Source organism: Manacus vitellinus, unplaced genomic scaffold (assembly GCF_001715985.3).
Source record: "Manacus vitellinus isolate BGI_N305 unplaced genomic scaffold, ASM171598v3 scaffold_14_pilon, whole genome shotgun sequence".
Taxonomy (NCBI): Eukaryota; Metazoa; Chordata; class Aves; order Passeriformes; family Pipridae; genus Manacus; species Manacus vitellinus.
The window spans coordinates 7,434,052-7,458,289 of NW_021939063.1; the positions used below are offsets into that span (position 1 = coordinate 7,434,052).

The 24,238-nt window shown below is 48.8% G+C and overlaps 1 protein-coding gene across 20 annotated transcripts in view; it reads left to right on the forward strand.

The window, feature by feature from the left end:
- Positions 1-1,335: 1,335 nt before the first annotated feature.
- The window catches only part of CADPS (calcium dependent secretion activator), a 210,835-nt gene continuing 187,932 nt past the window's right edge, over positions 1,336-24,238 (forward strand). For 16 of the 20 annotated variants that reach the window (XM_025894693.2, XM_025894694.2, XM_025894688.2 and 13 more), the window contains exon 1: positions 1,340-1,497. In XM_025894693.2, the coding sequence (XP_025750478.1) occupies positions 1,432-1,497 (66 nt within the window). In that variant the 5' untranslated portion in view covers positions 1,340-1,431. Of the gene's footprint in view, positions 1,498-24,238 lie in introns of all 20 variants that reach the window. The other 4 variants (XM_025894702.2, XM_025894687.2, XM_025894706.2 and 1 more) reach the window with 2 other exon arrangements.

The following is a 24,238-nucleotide window of genomic DNA, read 5'->3' on the forward strand; positions in this document are numbered from 1 at the left end:
AAACACCCACCCACCACAAATACACACATACGTGCAAATGAAGCCTCATTCAGATCTGAAAATCACCAAAAACTAAACCATTGAGCACACACGACATCTTCACTGATTCATCCCTCAGGGTGGCTCCTGAAGTCCTCAGTTTACTCCAGGTAATCTTCAAAGCAGAACACCACGATATCATTACATGTGTAATAGTTAGTGACTTGGTGAAATATTTATCAGCAGTATTGCTTTTTGATTAAGAGTTTCAGCTACGTTGAGGTGCAAGAAGAGCTGCTGAGAAAATGCGGAGAGTGTCAGGTCTGCAGGATATGTGTGGCTCAGGCAGCTGTGGGGACACAGCAATGTCTGTGTGGGGCTGTGGGGACACCACGGGCATAGCAGTGCCTGTGTGGGGACATTGAGAGCACAGCAGTGTCTGTGCGGGGCTGTGGAGACGCTCAGGGACAGCGGTGTCCGTGGGGACATTGAGGACACAGTGGTGCCTGTGTGGGGTTGCGGGGACATCATGAGTGCAGCAGTGTGGGACTGTGCGGACACCACGGGCACAGCAGTATCTCTGCGGGGCTCTGGGGACACTGAGGGGCACTGGTGTCCGTGGGGACACTGAGGACACGGCGGTGCCCGCGGTGGTGGCTGGGGGGGACGCCACGGGAGCACAGGTCCCTTGTGCGGGCTCTGGGCGACACTGGAAGAGCAACAAGCAGGTGTCTGTGCGGGCAAGTGGAGACACAGAGTGGACACTGGTCTCCTGTGTGGGTACACCGAGGGACACGCGGTGTCAGCAGGACCAACCGAGGCACGGTGGTGCCCGTGCGTGGCCGCGGGGACAACCGGCGCTCAACGCCACGCCGTGCGGCGCGGCCCCCCACGGGCATGCGCGGGGGCCGCCCGGCGCCTCGCTCCCTCGCCCGCGCGCTGCAGCAACCGCGGGTCAGCGCTCCGCGCCAACGGGGCGGGGCGGCGCGGGGGCCGCGCGCGGTGCGCGGCGGCGGCGCGGAGCCCGGAGCCGGAGCCGGGCGCGGGCCAGAGCCGCGGCGGCGGAGCCCAGCGCAGCCCCAGAGCCCGACCCGGCCCCGGCCGAGCCCAGCCGCCGCCGGCGATGCTGACCCGTCGTCCAGCGAGGAGGAAAGTCGGAGGAGCTGGTGGAGGAGGAGAGCGGCAAGGAGCCGCTGGCGCCCGCCGCCGGCGCCGGCTCTCGCCCAGCCCGCCCCGGCGCGGGCCCGGGGTGGCGGCGGCGGTGGCGGCGGTGCCGGCCGAAAACGATGGAGCGCCTGGGGGGCTGCAGCCCGGCGGCGGCGCAGCGGCGCGGCGGCGGCCCCGCCAGCCCAAGCCCCGGTGGCCAGCGAGAAAGGAGAAGGAACGAGCTGGAAGCGGCTGCAGCGGGAGGAGGAGGAGAGGAAAAAGAAGCTGCAGCTCTACGTCTTCGTCATGCGCTGCATCGCCTACCCCTTCAACGCCAAGCAGCCCACCGACATGGCCCGCCGGCAGCAGAAGGTACCAGCCCTGCCCTGCCCTTCCCTGCCCGGCGCTGACCTCCCGGCCAGGCCCGGCCTCCTGTCCCCATCACCCACCCCTGGCTGCTCCCTGCCTGCCCCTGTCCTCCTACCCTCGCCACCCACCCACCTGCCTGCCCCCTGCTTGCATGCCCACAGCTTACCTATTGCGCTGCCTGCTCCCCTGAATACCCCTGCCTGCATTCCCTGCCTGTCCTCCTGCTCCCCAGGCCTGCAGCCGCCCGGGCACCCCAAGGGCACTCCCGGCACAGGGCACCTTGGGCCCGCGTGTTGGGGTTTGCTGGCAGCAGCCCTGTCCCGGGGCTCAGGGGAGCCCCCTGACCCTTTGCCACCCTCCGTGCTGCTCCCCGACGTGGCCTCCAGCACGGAGCCTGCACGGTGACATAGGACACTGCTCCTAGTTACGCAACGTTGGGATTTGGGAAGTTTGGGATGTTGGTCGTCTAAAGGTTGTTGAAAGGAGAGGTGTGTTAGATTGCTGGAAAACACCAGGTGCGTCTCATTGCCTCCTGCAAAGGGACTCCACAACTCCATGCTTACTGCAAAGTTTGCTTAACTGGGAGTGCCGGCACTGACTTGGGGAGTTGCCGAGTCTCATTTAAACTTCTTGCAAGTGTTTGTGTGCAGTGAGCTCCTTGACACTGGCCTCTCAGCAAAATGGGGCAGCAGAGGTTTGCCATGAAGTCCCTGCCACAATCCTGACTCTTCCTCCCCAAGTGCGTCACCGCGGCAGGGCCGTGTGCTGCTCCAGGCAGAGGCTGGGCAGGAACACTTCACCTGGGCTCCCCATCCCAAGGAGCTGCCTCGGAGCTTGTTTCTCCTCTAAGGCACAAACTCATGGGCCAGGACAGAAATTTAAGTTTCTCGGAGATGTGAACACGGGCATCTTCCAGTCAAATGCAGCCAACTTTTTCCCTGTGGCAGCCAGAGCTGGGTCTGTGATGGGATGTAGCAATCTGGAACAGCTGGCTGATTTTTTTTCACCGTTTTCAGTTGAGTTTCTTAGACTGCAGTTTTAGCCTTGATACTGTTCTGTGTTCACAAATGACCTTTACAATTCAGGCAGACTCCTGGTTGTATTGATGCAAACGACATTCAGTTCTGCTACACCACAGGACTATTATTAGTCATTGCAACATACGGAGGTAGGAAAGTGTATCCGTACTGTCTCATGTAGTTTAAAGGCAATATAGGACAATCTGGTGTTGCTGGAAGGCTGAATGATCTTCTTTTGTTTGCTGAGCAAAGGGCATAGCTGAAATTATAGCTAGGTTTCGAGATGCTTTTATTTATTTATTTTTGCCTTTTCAATATTGTGAATTTCCAAAGTTGTTTTGGCTTTTGTTTCCTGTGTAACTTCTTTCTGTTAGAGAAAGATTGTGAAATGTAACTAATTGTTAGTTTTGCAGAAACAAAAACAAACAAACAAGCCCTGCAACTCACATGAAATTGAACCAAAATTGACAAGTAGTTTATCCGAAGGAGCAGGCAGCATCTTGTGGTCCAGAGAAGAGTGGCTGGGAAGAAGGACAGTTCATAGTCCCTGAAATCAAAAAAGTGCATTGTGAAAGGACAGAAAGAGGGGAGGAAAAGGGGGTGAATAAAGTGCAAGTGAAACAAAAAAATGAGGAGTAATGACAACTGGCAGCAATACTCAAGGACATGGAGAAGTTATGCACGATCTCCGGAGAAATAATCCATCCTCTGTGAAATGAAGAATGTAGGGAAACATGTCTGGCTTATTTATACAGATAGCTAAAATAGGTGTGTCTTGGGGGCTGACCGTCTCCCCTCAAACTTAGCAGTGAGATGGAACTGGGAAAGTTAAATTTGACATGACAACACATGTCAAATTGAATTCACCCTTTTAAAGGTGAAATCATTCTGGTTTTTTGTCTTCTGTATATCCTTATATTCAGTTTTCATGCTGGGAATAAATCCTTGCCCTTATTCCTTAGCCAAGGCTCCTACTGAAGTCAATTAAAGGACTGCCAGAGCCTGCAGTTTGTTGCTGGACTTATGTCCTCTGTTTTCTGTATGCATCCCTCTGGGAAAGACCATCCTTCCTTCTCTGGCTGGAGGGTGACCAGAGAGTGAACGTATGGGACTCCTTCTCTCTTGGCTACTGAACTTCAGCCTCAGTGTTTTAGTTGGGCTTTTAGTAATGATGGAAATACCAGGCGCTCAAGACTCATCAGAGTCATGCAAATGCATTTTGCTCCTTAGGGAAAAGGTGGGAGAAAACTGGGTTTTGGTCCTGCTCTAATGGGAGCTGCTGTCTCAGTTTTTGCTCATCAGCAGAGCAGGAATAAACTGCTTCCTTTTCCATTTGTCTCTCCATCCTCACAGTCTGCTGTTTGCCAGGGAAGTGTTTCATCCTGGGAGAAATGGGGAGCAGAAAACCGCCAGTCCCCAGGCTGGTGTGCAGGACCGTGCTCCCTCCTCTCTTGATGGTGCTGGATGGAGAGGCTGTGGAGGGAGCTGCTGGATCCACATGTGGGCACTCTGGAGATGCGAGGGCCTGACCCTGCATATCTGCCCACTGGAGTCGCTGCAGGACATCTGGGAAGCCCCACTGAGGCTCTGACAAGGCAAGGGGACCAGCCAGGCTTCACAGTGGGCTGCTCAGACCCCACACCCATGTCAGGGAGGTGCCACACAGCCACCTCAGAGGTGTTTGGGCAGATCTGTGTGGTGGTGAGGGCTGGTGACCTGTCCCCAGCCATGCTCAGCCGGTCCTGACCAGTGCTGGAAGGAGGAGGATGAGGTCTGGCTTCGCCTGGCTCACAGCTCTTCCCTGTAGCACGGGAGATGCTGCCACCCCCAAGCACAGCTCAGGCAGGGGACTGTGGCCTTGCAGGTGAGGCAGTGAGGCTGTTGCCCCGCAGAGTGGTTTCCTGGCTGGCTTACCTGATAAGAGCCAGCCCATACCTGCAGGAGGACCACAGCTGAGATGGGCTGTGTTTCAGGCAGCCCCTGCCCAGGCTCCCAGAGCCCAGGGCTGCTTCTGTAGCTTCATCTTCTTCTTTGCAATTTTCTCAGATAAGAAAGCAATTGATTTTATTGCGGTCACAGCACTGAAGTTCTTGCCTGGGCTGAGGATCCCTGCGGTGCCTCCCCTGAGGTGTGTAATCCTCCCTCCTTGATCCTGCAGCACTGCTGTCTCAGAACTGGCTGGTACCTGGAGCCCCAGGGAGCTGCATGTTACCGTGGTGCAAATGCACCGGCACCATGGGTACTGGTTATGTGTCTGCACGCCTGTGTGCAGTGCTGGGGAGCTGGAACATGCAGCCTGGTTTTCTGCAGCACTCAGAAACCACCTTGGAATAAGGGGAAGTGTGTAGTTAAGGTAGTGTTGCAACAGAAAGGTTTGACATGCCGTTTGATAAATGATAATGTATGAGGGTGAAGCGAACAGTGGCAAAGTTTGAATGGATGGCGTAGCTGCGTATATACAGCACGTGGGCATGACAGCGTTGTTTGTTTACACCAGCAACAAACTCAGTTTTGGATTTCCAGATAAATTTGAACAGATGCCACTCAGAGCTGGTATTTTTCCAATCTTGACACCCCAGAAATTTCAGCAACAGAGAAAAAATTGTTTTCTAGATCAGCGTGTTCAATTCTACACCTCTGCTTCAGGTTTATCTTAATGTTTATGTGGTAAAGCTTCACTTGAGTAACTACACATCTGTGATGTCTATCTGTAAGTTCTTTTATTTGCATCTCACTACCACTGTTTCCCAAGGGAAAAGAAAAAAGGCTTATTAGATACTTTCCTGTGCTGTCTTACTTACTTAGGGTCCTTTTATAAGCCACCGCTGAATTCCAGGCACATTTGACAGGTGGATAGTGGTCTGCAAGACACTTGTCCCTGAAAAGCTAGGTGAGAATAGGGAGATCCATTTTCATCTCCTATGCCAGGTGGGAGGAAGGTAGCAGTGTGTGGGCAGCCCTTACTAGACACTGGGGAATCTGAACAAGAGACTTACTGAATGTGGGAAAAAACCTCCCCTAAGACCTTACAATATTGCTGGACATGGAAGGCTCCAGCCTTGCAATGCAGCTCAGGAAGAAAGTGGCTTTGCCAGCTCTGTTGCTCTCAGAACAAAGTGTTTTATTACCGCAGATGGCACTTAGCTTGGTAATTGCTTGCCCAGGATGTATTTAGTCTTTTCTCTAGCTCATGCTGACTTGTTGGAAGTAGAGTTGAGACAACCAGCCGTGCTCGGTGCCTCTTCCCACTTGATCCCAACTGTCTGAAGCCTTTGGGAGGAGAGCTCAGCCGGCAGCCTGGGGATGTCAGACAAGATGTGTGTCTGTAGTGGTGCAGACCAAGCATCCTTGGATGTGGGTTGTACCTCTTGCTAAATACCTCCAAAGCACAGCAGCCAAAAGGCACAGCGCAACCTAGGAATAGCGTAAATGGAGAGATCGTCTCCAGATTATTGCCAGCCCCATGAAAACACTCGTTGGGAAAGGGGCAGCAGGAAGAACTTGTTAGGAGATAAAATGTGGAGAGCACATTAGGTTAGACATCACTGCAGTCGTGATTGCCATTGCCTGTTTTCCTCCCTCCTTGCAGAACAAGGGTGCAGGCAGGCGGGAGAGTAAATCAGTTCCCAGTGGGATAAATGTGGGATGAAAAAAGTTCCAGCTTAGTTGCAGATTACCAGAGCTACTCCTGGGAGAAGTGGTTTGTGATTTGGGTCCTGGTGTAAGCCTGTGGGATGATGTCTGGTGCATTAGCAAAATTCTCAGTCAAATTCAGCAAAGTGCTTAAGCTTGTGCTTTGCTGAATGGTGTGATTGATTTAAGCACAGTGCTTAATGCAGAACAGGTGTGAGGGGTCAGACTGTTAAATTGGTTACAATGCACCTTAAATTATCAAATTTCTGCCATTTCGGCATGCACACAGATGCTACCACAGTTAGGAACGTAGTAAAGCTAGTGCAGCCTTCCAAATAATCGCATACTTCTTCCCTGTCACAGGCTGGGTTGTTAGTTTCATGCCATATTTACACAAGTTCTCTCTTAAAATCACCAACACATTGCTCTTCTGGGACAGACATTGACTCAGGTGGTGTTGGGACGTGTTTTAGCAGCTTTCTGCTGGAGGAACTTGATTTTATGGTCAGATTCTGCTCTGCTGGCCTCGAGAAATGCTTGGAGGTGTGGTTTTCTAGCTCTGCAGGGGAGGAGAGGTAAAAACGGTGCTCTGCGTGTTTTCTCTCTGTTCCTCTGTTGCTCTCTAGTGCTGTTTAAGGAGGAGATGCAGGTCTCAAGCGTGAGCTGGACCTCATGGACAGCTCTGTAGTTGTAGCGAAGCTTGCAAGATAATTACTAGTGTTATGCCTATAAAAACCTGAAAGAGTAGTTAGGGGATGACTTTGCCACGTAGGTGGCTCAGTGTGGGCATAGGCCACTGTGACCATCAAATGAGAGCTGTGTGTGTGGCTGGGCTCTCAGCTGGGGCTGTCCTTGGGTCAGCTTTGTGCCAGCCCCAAAGCGAAGACAAGCCTGTTTTCAGAGCATCATTGTGGGGAGGAAGGTCTGGCACATCTGAGATGCTGTGCTCCTTAGCAGTGTGAAGTGCAGAATGTGATTACTGTGCTCAAATCGCCTGGATTCTGCAGAAAATGGTTATTTTCAGTCAAAACACTTATAATTTATTTTGCCAGTGCCTTATCTTAATTTAATTCTGGAGATATTAAATATTTGTCATACTTTGGCTATTTATATACTTGCAGCTTATTGGATTGTGAAGCAGGTAATTAAATAGGCTGTGAGCTTGGTCTTTGGCTGTTGTGAAACTTTGCAGTTCTTGATCCATAGCCTGACATTTCAGTTATTCTGGGTGGCACCTCTTGGGCTAGAGATATTGTGAACTAAGAGTGGAGAAGACTTATCTGATTGTGCAGCTCCAACCCCTGCTAAAGCCCGTCATTTCCAAAAGGTATTATTTATGGCCTTGCTTTGCATAGTCTAGACACTCTCCCCGAAGCACTTTGCCTTTTGCACAACTTGTAATTCCTTCTGCTGAGTGGTGAGTCACTTGTTCTCGTTCACCTAAGTGGGAATTGGTCGGCAAGTCATTTCCCTATGCAATTTTTTGTTAGCTGGAGAAGTATTTACTTAGTTTGTAGTGTGGTTTAGCAGTAGGAGCCCAGCCATCACAACTCTGCTAGGAGCACTGTGTGCATACAAACCCCTTAGAGCTACTGCCAGTGCTTTAGTCCAGGGTGGTACAAAGTAAACATCCTATTTCTATTTAATTATGTAAACTTGATCAGTATGTTAAGACCAGTCAATATCATATGATCAGTAAAGCTGCTGCTTGGATGGTGTTGATGTGAATCCAGCTAAAGACCTCAGCAGTGCCAGGGCTTCACCCACAGAGTGATCTCTAGGAATCACATATATTTTAGTGTGTCTTTGAAAGTTAAGACTAGTTAAAACAGTAGAGTTCCCTTAAAACAGCAGACAAGAGGACATTCCCTGGTGGTGAGCAGCTCCTCTCTGTTTGTCATCCAGGAGAACAGCCGGCTCCTCAGAGGAGGAGTTTGATAGGTGGCCCCTCAGAGGTTTTCTCTTTCTGGAAATAGAACAGGGTGAGGTCCAAGGGAAGGTGGCACCTTGCTCCCCAGCTCTTTTGGAGCGTGGTGCAGCCATGGCAGAACAGGCGGAGTTGTCTCCTTACCTTTGGCTGCTCCTCACTCAGGTGGTACCACCAGCTCCCAGTGGGTCAGAATTGGGTTACCCTTCTCATAGGGTGATCCTTGTGGTTCAGCAGCAGGTCCAGCTGCATCTTCGTGAGGTGGGAGAGAGGAAATGCAAGAGATGGCAGGTTCCTGGGGAGTTCTCCTGTGTCATTACCTTGTAGGTACTGACAAAAGTACACAGAGCGTCTTAACCTGGTGCCTGTTTAGGAAGGAGTTATTTGTGGGTACAGGATATTTGGGATATTTCACCTAGGTTTTCCTCTGAATCGGGTGGGCTTCATTCTTAAAACCAGACATAAGAACAGTTTCTGAGTGTTGGATGTTAACCTTTCGAAATTGTTGTTTGAAAAGGTGCTTTTAGTGATAATATTTGGTATTGTTTGTCTGTGATTCAGGCTGATAAAGTCAGACGTTTTCTAGAATTTAAACACCTGAGTCAAAATGTCATGCAAATATTTATTCAACTTGAGGGAAGCAATGCCATGTTTGTAGTTGTCATAGTTCAAAACCTGCCTGTCTACTTCACAGCAAGGCTGAGAGCTTGGACTTTTATTAGTGTCAGGTATATAGTGACCCTTGTCGGTGTCTCCCCATACCCAAATGTTAATATTTGATGAAGAAATTAATGAAATCTAGATTTAATCATGGTTTTTCCTAGCCCAAAGAATGGGGTTTTTTTTGATGATAGTGCTGCAGTGTTTATCCTTGGGGACTGGAGATGCAATGTACAGATCTCAAAGGAACCCCACTGACTTTGGTAGGACTTTGGGCTGATGCCACAATGAATTTGTACAAATACCCTGGCAAACAGGGCTGCCCACTGATGGTCCCGCAGTGGCCTTTTGTGATCTTATGTGCTAAATTAGGGTAACATTCACACAAGGGAAGAGTGCTCTTTGACTTCCTAAAATTATGAGTCTTCAAGTCTGGCTTTGTCTGTAAACCTCCTGCAGACTCCCTCCTTGGGATGGGATTTAGATCCACACTTGATTTAGTATGAGCACCACATATGAACTCGATCTGATCCTGCACAAGCATGGAGCAGAGTGACCCTGTCCCTGCAAATCCATCACTCACTGTCTTCAGATAGGGGAAGAATCTTGGGAGGAAAAAATTCAATAAAGGTTTTGGCAGTGGAAAAGAAGTACTTGCTTTGGATGTTGTTGTTGCCTAATGCACTTCTGCAGGAGAAAGGAGCCCTGTATCCAGAGCAGCTGCAGCACCGTGGTGTGTGCAGACACAGTTCAGTCCCTTGGAACAAGGCTAAAAGGGGGTGGTTTGGCTCCCAGTCGCCTGTCTGGTACAGGGGAGGAAGGTAGTAGGGAGGAAAGGCTGTTCTCCAGGCTCACACCACGAGGAAGTACTGATAGAAGAAGCTATTTGTTAAGAAATGTCTTACTGAAACCATCTCACACGTTGGCTTGTGAAGAGCATCAGTGATGTCTGCACTAGCTTTTGAGTTTGATCCCGAGCACCCACTGAGCTGGAGAGGATGGCACAGGGAGTTTGCAGATTCTGTAAGTTTGTAGCAACCACTGGTGTCTGTTAGTTGCAAGGTGTGTTTGCAATCCATAAGGTGTGCGGGGCGTGCTGACTCCTGCAGGATGTGATTCTCCCTTTCCTAGGGAATTAATTTTGTTATCAGGCCAGATGATGCTACGTTGGCATTGCCCTGAGGTACAGAAGCCTGTGTGGTGGAGTGCAGGATTTTACCATCTTAAACACCCCAACATGTAGCCACAGCCCACGGTGCTTCCCCACCTCCATAACACAGGGGAGCAGCCCCTTGCTTTCCTTGGAGCCTTTCAAAGAGAGGTGGTAATTTCCCTTTGTTGGCAGGGATGCAGGTGTGCGTGCACGAGGGTTGTTTTGGAGCCTGGGTATCACAGCTGACATACAGACTCCAGCTGGGACAGGAGGGTACAAGCTGCCTGGCTGGTGGCACCCCGGTGAGATAAAGAGACTTGGGTTTGATATTTGGCTGTCAGAGAGAAGATAAACTGATGCTTCTAAATACAGCAGCATGCTCATAGGACTGAGATGAGGTGGGTGCCTTCTTGTTGAAGTAACATCGCATTTCCAGCTGGTGCTTTGCTTGGAAACAGACTCTTATACCCAAGAAGAGATTTAGGGGACCCCTGTCCAGCCTGTTGGCCAAGTAAACTTAAATACTGCAAAGACACTTTGGGAAGAGGTTTCTGAGCTCACAGGCCAGCCTTGACATGTGGCTGGTGCAGGCAGCTGTGAAAGGGAGAAGCTCCTCCAGGAGCAGCCAACCAGATGCAGCCTGTCTCCCCTCAGGTGTCCCTGTTTGATGGGTGGGGCCTGGGAAGGAAGGGGCATTCAGGAGTTATACTGAGTGATTTGGGAGCAATCAGGTGAAGCCATGCAGAAGTTTCTGTTGGACTGCTGCTGGTGCTGTCAGGGGCTGTAGCTTTTGCAAGGAGGGGGTTTCACTTTGCCTGGTGTGCTGTTGAGGTCAGCTGGTCCCACACCTCAGCAGCAGAGGATTTAGGCAGCTGGAAGGTGATACGGGTGTCCCACAAGCAGAACATCAAACGAAGGCGGTTTTCCTCTAAGATGCCAAACACCCTTTCCTAATTCAGGAAGAGGGCACAAATGCTTTGCATATTGCACGTGCCCAAGTTTGCTTTTCTTACCTCCCCACCTAGATTTCCCTCCCTCCCAGCAAACTGCTCCCATTCTTCTTGCAACCAGAGATGACAGACTCATCGCTGCCTCAGAAGGAAGCTAATGGGGTGACGCAGCCGGAGCCAGCTGCTTTGCTACCTGCATGGTGACAGTGCAAGGATGAAGGAAGGACACAGCCAGCCCTTCTTCAGCCATGGGTGACGCTGTGTGACCTGACAGCGGTGCCTGCTGCAAAAACCAGCTCCGTGCCTCCCACCCGTGGCTCTGCAGACCACCCTCTGCCAGCGAGACCTCCAGGCAGGAGCCATCTGCTGCTGTTATCTGGGGACGTGCATCTGTCTGAGCTGCACGGGGTTGGGTTTTGGTGCATAGCCAAGAGCTAGTTGGAGTTAGAACTGCAGAGACTTTGTGTGTGCTCAGTCATTCGCGAGGGCAGAGCAGCTCTTGAGCGTGAATCGATGTCGATGCTCTGCGACAGGAAGGAACAGGGATTTGGGAAGGGCACCAGGCCTGTCTGAGGGAGTTTGGAGTTGGGAACTGGCAGCTTTGCTCCCGCCCTTTATCAGCTCTCTTTATCAGTTTGGTGCTTCAGTCTGCAAACTTTCCTCCTCTGGAAAGGTATCTGTGAAGGTGCTGGGGCAGTGAGGAGGGATTGCTGACAGATTCCAGGTGTGGCTGTGTTTTCCTCTTCCATCTCCCACTTGCTCTGTGGCAGGTATGACCCACAGGCATGCAGGGATGGTGGAGAATAATACTTTCCTAGCCTCTAGCTATCTCAGGAGAGAACTGGTGTCCTCAAAAGACTCAAGTTGATCATGCAATGGTGGTTTATTTTGGCCAAGGCTCTGCCTGCTTGTTGGTGGGCTCCTGGATTTCAGTAGTACCTTCTGCTCTTAAAGATGTTGGCCAGAATGCTGCAAAGACCCTTCCCCTGCCTTCAGCTGGGGTCTTGTGATGTTTTTCTGCTCCGAGGGCTATTTCTTCCCCAGAATCTCTCACAAAACATTCCCCCACAGCCATGTGCCCAGCAGAAAGAGCAGCAGCCAGTGCACTTGTTCTAGCCTAACTGGCAAAGGGAGGGAAGGAAGGACAGAGAGCATCAGAGAGCCTGTTCTTTAAACAGTGAGCTGGCTGCTTGCACCAGCTACCATGAGCCTGCACGCTGAGACAGGGGCATCCCCTCAAGGGTTCCACCAGCCTGGGGAGGAGGGAAAGTGTCTGCAGAGCAGAGCGAGCACGTCTGAGGCACAGGTAGGGAACAGAAGGAGCATGCTGGTGGCATGATGGAGGATGGGAGAAGTGAGTTTGGCATTTGAATTCCACTTTTAAGCCTCTGATTTTGCTTGTCATTAAGTGCTGTTACAAGTGCATGTGCTTGTACAAGGGTCATAAGCTAAGCAGGATGTGATCTTCATGGGTGTTGTTAGAAGGTTTCTCCATCAATAGTGGCAGCCACTGAAGTGCTCAGATTCCAGTGCCATATAAATTGCTGACTGGTATAAAATGGATGTTTCTTCCTAAGGCTGTGTTGCATCTCTGCTGCTTAACTTTTATTTGGAGTTCCTCAAACACCAGCCTCTAAAGCCTCTGTGACAAAGCTCCTGCTTGGTGCATATCTCATGCAGCAGGATGTGAGTGATAGAAATTCTTCCTGTAATTTCATCTCTCTGTAAACTCCCTTCTCTCAGCTTCTGTCACACACCAGAATATTCCTTTCTGTGCAGAAGTCACCCCAAAAGTGAATCAGATCCTGCTGAGCAGTACAGTCTTCCCACCACCTATTTATAGTGTGTGCAATTACCCTCCATGCATCTTGGAACTCTAATTGCCTTTTTATTGCTGTTTAGCAGTGTGTTAAAGGTTTTTGAATGCTCATGCCTTGTTTTCTCATTAGCTCTATTTATTCCTCCTTTGGCTCCCTTTCTCAACCTCATCAAATTTAGCATCTTCTTGCCTTCAGGGCTTTGGGCAGCTCTACTACTTCTGACTTCTCCCATGTCCTATCTTGCGTTGCTGCTCCAGATGCTTCGTGTTCCTCAGTCTCGCTCTGACGTGCTATTGGGGCCCATCTCCTGGAAGGAACTCTGTGCCTGCTGTGATGCCCTGCCAGTGATCCCTTTGCTGGGCAGGGTGGCTCAGAGAAGGTGTCTCTAAGGCAACTGCCTTCCATCAGGCAGGGCTGGTTAGCATAGTGATGCTGCCCAGGCAATTAGGGGCAAGTACATGATTTCAAAATGGGAAGCAATGGTCAGGAGTCTGGGAAGCAGCTGGTAATAGGGACTGGGAGTTGGTAAGCCAGGTAGGAGGCAGGTGTTGTGTCTTGGGATCCCCTGCATGGGTTTGTTTTGCCAGGGTGGCCCAGGAGCTGCTGTATCACCTGTGGTACCCACGTGATATGGCCCCTCTCTAAAGCCACAGTCTGTTGGGCTGTGGGCATGTACAACTGGTATCACTGGGATGGCTTTTTTTAGTGTTTTATGTGTATCCTGTACCTATTTTCACCTGATGGCCATGACAGCATGGGGTTGGACAGCACCTGGTACTCTGAGTGGGTCACTGGGAGCAAGCAATAGCCTGCATTTGCCTCATATAGTCTCTGAGTGCAAAGTCCTGTTCAATGTTATTTTCTTTATGTTTTCACCTTGTTGTGTGGCATTTCCATAGCTCAAATTAATTTAATTATCCCTCGAGGTGTTTGCTTGCTCACAGTTGTCCTAGACTTTATTGCCCTCCTCTTGTGTATTGAGGAGCCCACACAAATCTTAATCATCAGTAAATGTAATCACAGTGCTTGATGTTTGTTCTTCCAAGTCCATGCTGTATACAATGAATGAAACTGGTCTTAATACCCATCTGTGCCTCCCTTTCAGCACCTGTTATGTTCCAACATGCTTCCTTGCTGCGTATGGCCCTGCCATTCAGTCCTAACAGTATTTGTATTGACCAGAGAAATTAATGTTTTATGTAAAATTCTATCAAAAGCTTTCTCACCTTATAGGTAATTTATGGCCAGAGCAACCTCAGTTGCAACCTCAGCACATCTGCTAAATGTGCTGTCTGCTCAGGGAGGACTTGGGGACCAGGCTGAGTTCAGTAGCCTGCGGTGTCTGCAGGTTGTGGGCTGAGGACAGGCGAGTGCTTTGCGCTGCCAGCCAGCATCCCTGCCTGCAGCCTGTGTCTGCCTGTGACACAGTGGCACTTGTGACATGGGCTGTGCAGTGCTGCTCTAGGCTGGCATCCTCACCAACCTCACTCTGCCTGAGTGTGGGGGTTCATTAGTCAACAAGAAAATTACTGAAGTGAAACAGGGCCTGGAGCTCTCTGGTCTCAGAGGGAGTTTGCTGTTTCAGATTCCTTGTGAAAGGTGAAAGCAGAGGCAGAGCTTGGCAGTTTGGGCACTGGCTGGAGGCTTGGGTCTGCGCCAGGTTACAGGCTCCCTGTTTGCTCCTTCACAAGCTCTCACAATTATCCAGATCTTTCTCAAGCTGCCGTCAATGAGAAGGTGATGAAAATATTTCTCCTTCCTCTGTGGAGCACTGGAGGATGGTGAGAGCTTCTGAGATGCTGAGTTAATTGCTTAGTGCAGGATGCAGGTCCCTGGGACTGCTGAGGCTGGACCTGGTGAGAATATCCGTGCTGTAGCTCAGACACACAGAGACACTGAGCGCCCAGGGGCTGTCCCTTCCGTGACTTGCTGTGTCCTCCAAGCAGCTTCTACAGCTGCTCCCTCTTAAAATAAGACAGTTAATAGTCTTGCATAATTCATGGTTATGAGTTGTACACATTTGATGTTTAATTTACACACATGGGGCTTCTTATAGTTCTTACCTATTTTGTGCACAATAGCTGTGCACCCTCTCCTCCTGTTTGCATTTGGGCAGGTGGACAGCAGGCTGCCTGGTGTTTCCATAGGCAGGGCAGTGCATGGCTTGTTGGCAGCTCTCTCTGTCATCTCCTGAGCTTGTCACGGGTGCTGCCATCCTTCAGGACAGCACAGCAGGGAGACTTGCTCTGTAATGCAGAAGCAGGGCAGGAAAATCTCCATCCTTATTGCACCACTTTTCTCTTTCCTTTGAATGCTCTCAAAACCCAACTGCTGTATGAAAGGAAGGCAGCCTGGAGTGCTGAGCCTGGCTTTGCATTGCTGGGAGTCTGCAAAGCAAGGCTCTGCTCCAGACAGGCTCTCTCAGGATGCATATGCATGTGCTCCATATGCATGTGCTCCATATGCATGTGCTCCATATGCATGTGCTCCATATGCATGTGCTCCGGCTGCCCTTGCTTAGGGCGCTCTTGATGCAAACTGTGACCTCCAGATATTTGTGCTGTGGTGATGCTTAAGGCTCGCAGGGACAATCAAAATGAGACTAACAGGAGATGGGCATTTAAACTAGTGTAGCAGTTCAGCTGCCCCCTGTTAAAGCCCATGTGAGCAGGAATAGAGTAAGACCTCTGATTCTTTCCTATCAGCCAAAGGCATAAGATCCGATGGCCAGCCAGAAGCATATTCAGTGGCCAGCCAGAAGCATCTGACTTGCTGTTTAGTTGCTGCAGGTCTGGGAGGGAGTTACAGATGCTCCAGTAGTGTGGCAAATCATCTCCATTTATCTTGTGCTGTTATGCCTCAATGATGTCAGGTGGTCTCTTTACATATATTCAGGCTAAGCAAATCACAGTAGTTTTCCTATTAAAATTTAATGATGAAAGATCACACTTATAAGCTATTTCTTTTCTTTTTTTCTCTAACCAGTTGTTTCATTTCTGTATAACCCTCATGCTAATGGTAATAATCTTTCCTTGCTGTGACTCAGGAGAACAGATGTGCCTTTTGAACTCATTTTTTTTACCTAGACAGAATCTTTGTGGTTTGGTTTTTTTACAGCTCTGATTACTTGCTTTGCAATGCTCTGACCTATATTCAAGGTGAAACTTGTGATAAATACTTGCTCTGGGAGAGGAACAACTATGTTTTTGAGAAGATTAAGGCCTGTCAGGCAGCAAGTCTCATTTCAATTAGACGTCAAAATGCAAATCCTCCAGACTTCAGAGTATGTCAAGGTGAGAGTAGAAAGGACTTTAATCCATTCTGAGATTGAGTTGAAGTCCTCAAGCACTTTAATTGTTCTTGGTTAGTTACACTGGCTAAGAATGCTGTGGGAGTAAGTCACAAATGTGTAAGGAAACCCTTCAATAATATTTTTTTGTCAAATGTTAAAAGGCTTGCTGACTATGTGTAGCTCATAGGACTGTCATCCCTCAAATCATAGAAATATGACTGAAAGTTGCAGCTGTAATGACAACTCCCCTGATTTTAATGTCCCAATTATTATTGGGCTTTGGGGTAAATCTGCTTTTTCTGTGGGAGAATCTTATAAACCAGACACATTCTCAAAGTAAATAAAAATAATCCAGCAAAGGCAGGTGCACTATGGGTGCTATGGCTGGACCTCCCCAGATGACCTGTGGGACCAGCCAGCCCTGTGTCACCGACCCTGGTTTCTGTCCTGGCCAAGAGCCAGGATTGCTGTGGGACCTCATAGCAGGATGGGAGGGGACGGGAGCAGCACCCAGGGCTGGTGGCAGCTCCACTGGATGTCTGGTGGCTCAGATGGGGCACTAATGCTGAGCAGAGCCACAGCCCTGAGCTGAACTTTAGCATCACTAGATAGGAGGACTGGGGGTTTTCCCCATGACAGTGGTGCTTTTGGAAGAGATGGCACCTGGAGCTGAGAGCACAGCTTGCCAAAGCAGAAAGGAGCATGCCAGCCCCAGGACTTCAGGGGCTGGAGGAGGGAATTGCTCACATGGATGCTTAGTATAGAGTGGGTAAGTGCTTGGGAGGCTTTTCTTCCTGTTGCTAGCTTCGAAAGGGTGAATGAGATCTTGGGTATTGGAAGGACTGAAATATTGTTTTACTTTCTACTTGAAGAGATAGACTCAGTTCTACAAAATGTAAATGAAGTTTCTACTCTTAATTCTCATTTACTTGTATCTGCTTCTCCTTCTGGCTGCTTAGCAAACAGTAACAAAAAAATTGGGGGTGAGAACCAGCAAAAAAACAACTTGTCCCTGTTGAAACCATGTGCACAAGGTTGTAGCTGTTTATGTAGCAAATCTCACAGGACTCAAAAAATGTCCTTGATGTCATCTTGTGCGATTTATCAGAGGTGTTTATGGAATCACAGCACTACTTTGCACCAGAGATTGCAGCCATACATTGTGGTTGTACATTGTGCATCTCTTTGTACCCAGCTTGGATGACTACAATTTGTAGATATAAGGCACAGAAGCTTAATAAAAAAATTACAAAAATGCAAATGATACAGCTATTTTGTTTAGAAAACATTTAATTATGGTAATGTGTAGACTTTACAGTAGAAAAACTTCTGTAGACAGAGAAATTCTATAAAATGTCCATGTTCTTGGGAGCTGGAGAGCGTTCACAGCCACCTCACATCACCCCATTCCCAAGGGAACTGGGCAGCCAGTGAGTCCCCCATGGCTGGCAGATCTCCCTGTGGGGCTCGGGCTGTTTTTGCAAGGCTGATCTGGGCATTGCTCTTGGGAGTTGCTGGGTGTTGGTGACCCAGCCGAGGTGGGAAGGGCTACAGGGCGGCAGAGGCAAGGAAACAATCTCAGCATCATGCGGGCTGCTGCTGAATCACTGTTTACGCTCTTTCTGTACCTGCTGACTCGATGCATGGAAATAGGGTATCTCTATTTTTAGTTCTTACCTTGTGCATTCATGCACATGCACACTGAAATTAGAGTTTTTGTGATGGGAACAGTTTCTTACCTAGACAGGGAGGTATTTCAGAGTTGTGGCACAGTAACGATTCCTGATTTCTTTCCTTCCTAAAATCATCTGCACAAGGAGAGTGTGGGGAAGAGCTGCTTGCTTTGTATGGTAGTAAAGTAGCAGTTGAGAGCTGCCTCTCCAATCGATGGCATCCAGCCGTGGTCCCGTCCTGCTGCCTTTCTGGCACCAGAGTTGCAGCTGCCAAATTTTATTCCATATCCTGCTGCCTTCCTTTACCCTGTCCTTTAGAGCTCATTTGGTACCTAAATATGATTTATCAACTGTTGCAGCAGGACCAGGGTGTTTTGGTTTGTCGCTGTCAGCTTTTACTCATCTGTGATTTATTTTGCCCATGTTGATGCTAATGGAGCAATATTGAGCTCTATCAGCAGAGTAGGTCCCAAGATGAACCCAGCACATTTGTGTTGGCAGGAGTTGTGTGTTGGCTGTTACCTGCTGCTGCATTAATTGTGCTGTGAAAACAGGCACCACTTTTGCATACGAGCTGGGATGTTGAGGTGAGATACAGCAGTGACTCGTCAGCACCAAAAAATCATGTTGTTCTCATTGGGGCCAAGATCTGGTTTATTTTGTTAACACTGCACGGAGCCAGAGTGCAAAGGTGGTTGCTGGTGGAACATTCCAGTGAAAACAAGGCTTTCTCATCCTAGCGTGTTAGGATTGACAATGGCATTTTGGGAAGAGAAGTGCTCTGCTTTTACATGGCTCTGTCATCCATGTGGCAGCAACTTTGTGATGCTGTTTGTCCTCACCTGCTGCGACTTCAGAACCTGGCTGGGATTCCCCGTAGCTGATGAGATTATTTGACTCCGTGGTAGTATTCAGAAGATGTGTTTCCTCCCCAGTGCCCTCCTGGTGCACAGGACACTGATCCCTGCCACCAGAAAGCCTGGGATTGGGTGCTGCTGCCTAAATGAATGAAATGGCATGTACGGTGACAGCAAACTGGTCTGAATCCCCTTCCTGTACAGGGAACGTGACAAAAGGCTCATTCAGGATTCCTACCTTACAGTCACGTGTCCAAAACCTTAATGCCATACTTGCACCCATGGGGTTCTTCCAATTGCTCTCTTGGGTTTGCTGTCAGGAGAAGGTGGCAGGGGAGATGCTGCTGCTCCTGAATGCTGGGTGAGGTTTGGCATTGGCTGGTGGGAATTGTGGCTTTGACCCCAAGGTCTCTGTATCTTCGGTTTCTGCGAAGTCTGGTTGCTAAACTACCTTCTCCCAGCAGGTCTCACGTCCTACACCACTTGCAGCAGACCCTACAGCAACTTTGCTTTCCTTACCCAGCTTGTTCAGAGTCTCAACAAGTGTTGAGACTAGTGTTGCCTCCAAATCCAGATCCATTTCTTAAATAACCACTAAATGTGCTGTGAGAGTTAGGTCTGGCCAGTGAGAATGACTTAGGCATTCTCATATTCACTCTGGTCCAGTGATGCCTGATGTCTTTTGGCTCCTTTCATGCCCTTCATCATTACAGGGCCTTGGCACCTGCACCCAGGGGAGTGTGGTGTCCTTGAGAAACCCTCACTGGGCCAGTTTCTCTCTTTGTTTCGGGTATATCAGGAATGAAGCAGTCATCTTCTTCACTGCAGAATAACTTTCTGACTCTGGAGCCACACGTGGAGCTGCTGCACATTCACACACATTCACGGTGTGAAAAACCTGCTGAATTGTTTTGAAGCATCACAGCAGGAAAGAGCTTTATTTCTCATGCTCCATCATTTATGTCAGCCCGACTTGTGAGCTGTTTGCCAGACATACCTATGCAGGTGTAAATACATTGGCTTCCCACGGGTGTGTTTTCTGCCTGTTTGTGGCTGCCCTGTGGAGGGGCATCACCAGTCCGTGCTAGAAAACTCCTGTGGCAAAAGAGGGGAGAAAGGGTGGAGAAGAGCTGAGCAGAGGTGGGAGGAAGGTGCTTGTCTTGAAGTACAGTGTTTGCTTCTGCCTCAGCTCCCTACGGAGGGCCTTTGGACTGTGCCTGGACACTTCCCCCAGGAGGTGGGAATAAGGTAGAGCAAGGGCTACTGAAGCGAAGCTGTTTAGAACAGATCCACAGTGCCTCTGTGTTTTGGGGGAGAAACACTGAAGGTGTCAGCACTTAATATCCTTTTTTTCTGGACCTCAAATTGAAATACAAATCTTTTCTCTGCAAAGATGTTTAAAGCTAAGCCTTATGAGGCTGAAACAGTGTGCAAGGAGCTCCAGCTGTCCCCACGGCTTCAATTTTCAGGATTATTCAGAGAATTGCAAATTAGAAGGGTGCTGAAACCAGTTGCCTTGAGCTTTGGTGGAAACGTATTTGATGATATGTGGTATCTTGCAGATAAATTCCCAGGCCTTATCCCTCATCGGTGGTACTTTTCCATCACTGATGCTATCAGTGGCCAGAGCTCTCTGCTTGGCTTATAGCCACTCCTATTTAAGGCTCAAGGGGAAGAGAGGCTGAGCACAACCTGTGCAGAGAAGGTACTCCCAAATCAGTGCTGGGCTCTGGCTCTTTCCCCACCGTGCCCAATGGCAGTGACTGTGCTGGGGATGCTCTGCTGCTCGGCACAGCGTACGTGATGCCTCGTCAGACAACTGTGCAGAGGGCTCGAGGGTCAATACCTCGTTATAGCAAAGCCATGTGTCTGCCTTGCCTTTTTGCTCTCTAATTGCCACCTCTCTGCTTCCTATCTGCATCCAGTAAGCAAGCTGCTGGGATAGTTAATTACTCTTCTGGGCTGAGTGCTGTATTATAGTCCGTTCTGTCAATACTAATTGTTTTATAGAAATATGAAGTATCTCTTTCCCTTCCCTCCAAGGACTTTGAGGTGCAGTGTGGGCTTTAATGATATCATTTGCTCTTCTGTCCAGTGTGAGTGGGAAAATATCATCTCCCATTTGCAATGGGCGCTTAGGGTTATCTGTTGGAGAGCTGCAAGGACTCTGCTTTTGGGGTCTGTTCCTGTGCCTTTCCAAAAAAGATTTTTCCATGCCCTGATACCTTTGCTGCTGTGTATTTATAGCTAATCAATTGCAGCCCAAGAGCAGAGCAATGATTATCATTTGTCCTGGTGAATCCAGGCAATCCTTCCTTGCACTGTTCCCTTCCTGGGTAGGAGTTCCTTGTTTTTGCTTTTCAACTTTTAGTTTAATAAATAGGTTGTGCAAAAGAATAAGTAACTAAGCAGAGGTTGTAGGTGGGCATCTCCTGAGAGTGCACACAGTAGCATGTAAGGATAGCACATAAGGAAAATGCCCCTTTTCTGGCATGAAAATTGTCAGGCCTTGCTGTTCAGTTGTATCTCCACTTGCTTGCACTGGCTCAGGTGGTCAAGGTGTGCATCCACTGGTGATGGCTCTTTGCAGGGGGATTTATCATTTTGTATGTGTTTTTATTGCTCTGGAGTAAACACCAGATAAACCCACATTCATTCATAATTAAATAAAAGTATATTTAAATGTGCCCCATGTGTACTGAGCTTCAGGTGATGCAGTGTTTGTAGTGACTAATGTTTTGGGGCTGTACTTTGGTTCTCTTTGCCTCACTGGAGGTTTCACTGTTAGCTTTTGTCGTTAGCAGTATTGCACAGAGCAGGATGAACTCCCAGGTGAGCACCTGGGATCTGTTCTAGCTGTCACGCAGAGATGAAATACAGAGCAAGCAAGAGCTCAGTGCCTGGCTGTGGGAAAGGCCCGGCCACCGGGATGCTCCAGATCTCATCCTGATTGCTTTGTGTACGTACAACTTCCTGCAGAAGCCTCAAAAATGAGAAACGGATGTGCCTGAGGTGCTGGTGTGATTTTAACAGAGATGGGGAGGGTTTGTTGGCAGAAGGATGGTTGTCAAACTCACATTCCCAGGTGGGATGGGGAGGATGAGAAGTGTTTTAGCCCTTTCCTGTGTGGCACCTTCTGCTTGGCCCGTTGCTCAGCACAGCTGCAGGTGCACACCTTGGCACTTAGATCAGGGCTTCATCTGCTCTCAGCACTGGGCAAAAGGCAGATAGCTGGATGCAAGGGTTAATAGTATTCTGCTGTCTTCCCAGGGGATTCACAGAGCAGAACCATACTTAATTAGACTTGCTTTCATACTTAATTAGAGTTGCTTTCAGAAAACACTGCAACTTCTGGTGCTATGAATGCTTTTCAATGGCAAACATAGGAGGGCAAGCAGCATAGAGGTATTGCAGACCCACAGGGCCAGAAATACTCAGTCTGAGAACTGGGAGGCAGGAGTGCTGACCCGTGAGTTGAATGGTGCAGAACGACTGCTGGTTTGTCCCACAGGCATGGCACAGTGCTGGGCTGCTGGACATCCTCAGTGCATCCTTGTCAGGCTGAGGAATCCGTGTTGAAAGTCTGAAACTGCTGTACACAGGGTGAGATTACATGGCTGTCAGTGCAAGCTGTGAACTGGGACATGACACAGCTTTGTCTCTGGAGGAGCATTTTTTTGCATATCATGTGGGATTTATAAACAAAACTTACTCCAATTTGGGCTGAGCATTTCCTTTATTCTATTAAAATATGGTGGGGGTGGGCAGAAATGAGCTTTTTAGACTTGGCCTCTGTCTTCTTTATCTTTGTTGAGCTTTGGGTGTTTTTGTAACCAGTTCTGTGACTTTAAAATGTATCTCAGCTTCAAACCTGCTTCATCAGGGTCTCGAGAAAGCCTGTGCTGATGTGGTGTCCTTGCTGTTGTATCACCCAGGCTTGTGGAAGGCTGCATGTAAGTCTTCTGAAGGCAGTTTTCTGATTCTCAACCACAAATGTGATTATGGTTACATTAGGGAATGGAAGCATGAGAAGCCGGGTTGTTGCATTAAAGGTCAAGATCAGTTGATTTTTAATCCTTTGACAGCAGCAGCCTCCTGTCTGGTACACCTGCAACTTCATGTGTGTCTGCCAAGGCATAGGCTGTAGCTTAGAGATCAGGCACCAAGCTTTGCTTCTGGGACTTCTCTGGGGATAAAAGGCAGGAGTGTCTTGGCTCTCTGTTGCTCAGTGGGACCCAACTCTGCTGCTTTGTGCCTGCTGTCAGTGGGAACTGGGGAGCCCCAGCACTCCCCAGTTCCCCAGTGTGTGCAGCTGGATTCTGGGTGGGAGCAGTGGCACCTCACTGTTTGGACCACAGGCTTCAGCAGGAGTGGGGCCAGTTTTCAGGCCTGGTTGGGCCCTGTGGCATGAGGACATGTGTTTGGGGAGGGTGTGGATCCTGGGTTCAAAGGTGAGTGAGCTCCCATGCACATACTCAGGGATGTGCAGCGTCTCAGGATGCCACCAACGATGCCATTGGCTTAATATTCATCTCCTGTGTTTACAAATCTTGGCATGAGCTGCAGATTCTTCTGTTAGTATTTTGGGACGATTTCCTTCAATTCCTGATTAAAATGCATGTGTTTTTCCTCATTTAAAAATATCATCTGTATCAAAAAGCTAATGATCACAATACCTGGCTTCCTTTTCCCCAACAAAGATGACAGCAGTGATATAAATCATTATGTTGCTGATTGTAAAATTGCTACCTTCAGGCACATCTTTATTTTAGGGTTGGATTTTTTGGCTGCCACAATCTACAAGAGAAAGACAGTTGGAAATTTTCTCCTTTAATATGTAGTTTTCACAACTCTCGAGTCTTTTTTATCAAGTCAAGCTACTTTGGCTGCCAGGCTGGAAAGAGCAGAAGATTAAAGTGCCTTTTTTGGTTTTTTTTTCAGACGTGCAGCTGTGCATATAAGTATATTGTGGTTTTCCTGACGTAAGATAAAGTCATAAAGATTTCCTGGTGGGCTTTTGCATTGCTCTGCTATTGTGGTCCTTGCTGCAGTAGACAGTGAATATCCTTTCCTTGGGACTTTTTGCTTGTCTGTTTTACCTTCCTCCAGTTCCTGGTGTGGTTGTTGTAGGACCACAGACCTTCCCAGCACTGAGATGCAGCAGCTCCAACAGGGCTGGCATGTGCAGGGTCCTGCTGAGAATTTGGATTTTAGTTGTTAGTTTTTGAAGTGAAATCTCCATGGGATTTTAATGCAGCATGATATGAAAACGCTAAGGATTGTTTGTTTTGTTGAGGTTTTTTCCCTTTTTTCTTTTTTTTCCCTTCCACCTATGTGGGGAGACATAAATGCCTGTCTAAGAGAATCAGGAGCTGCAGAGAGTATCAGAAATGCCACCACCATCTGACCACCTCCCAAACGGCCGAGCTTTGTGCTCAGGGAATGACGACAGCAAGCCCTATCAAGGGTACAGCTTGTATTTAATTCTGCGTTACAATCCCTTTAATCTAGGATTATATCCAGTTGTTTTCTTCATGCAGGCTGTATGCTGTCAGATAAAAGCAATAGCAGCTGGGAGAAGAAAAATTGCTTCAAACAGGGGCAGAAAACCTTGAGTATCTGCAGATGCTTTTATCAGAGGCATGAACCTGTCTCACAAAAACTGTCCAGGCAGGTGCAAGGGCTGACAGGACCCTCCAGCTCTGATAGATGAAGACCCTGGGAAGACAACTGGTTGCAAATGAAACAGTAATTGCTTTC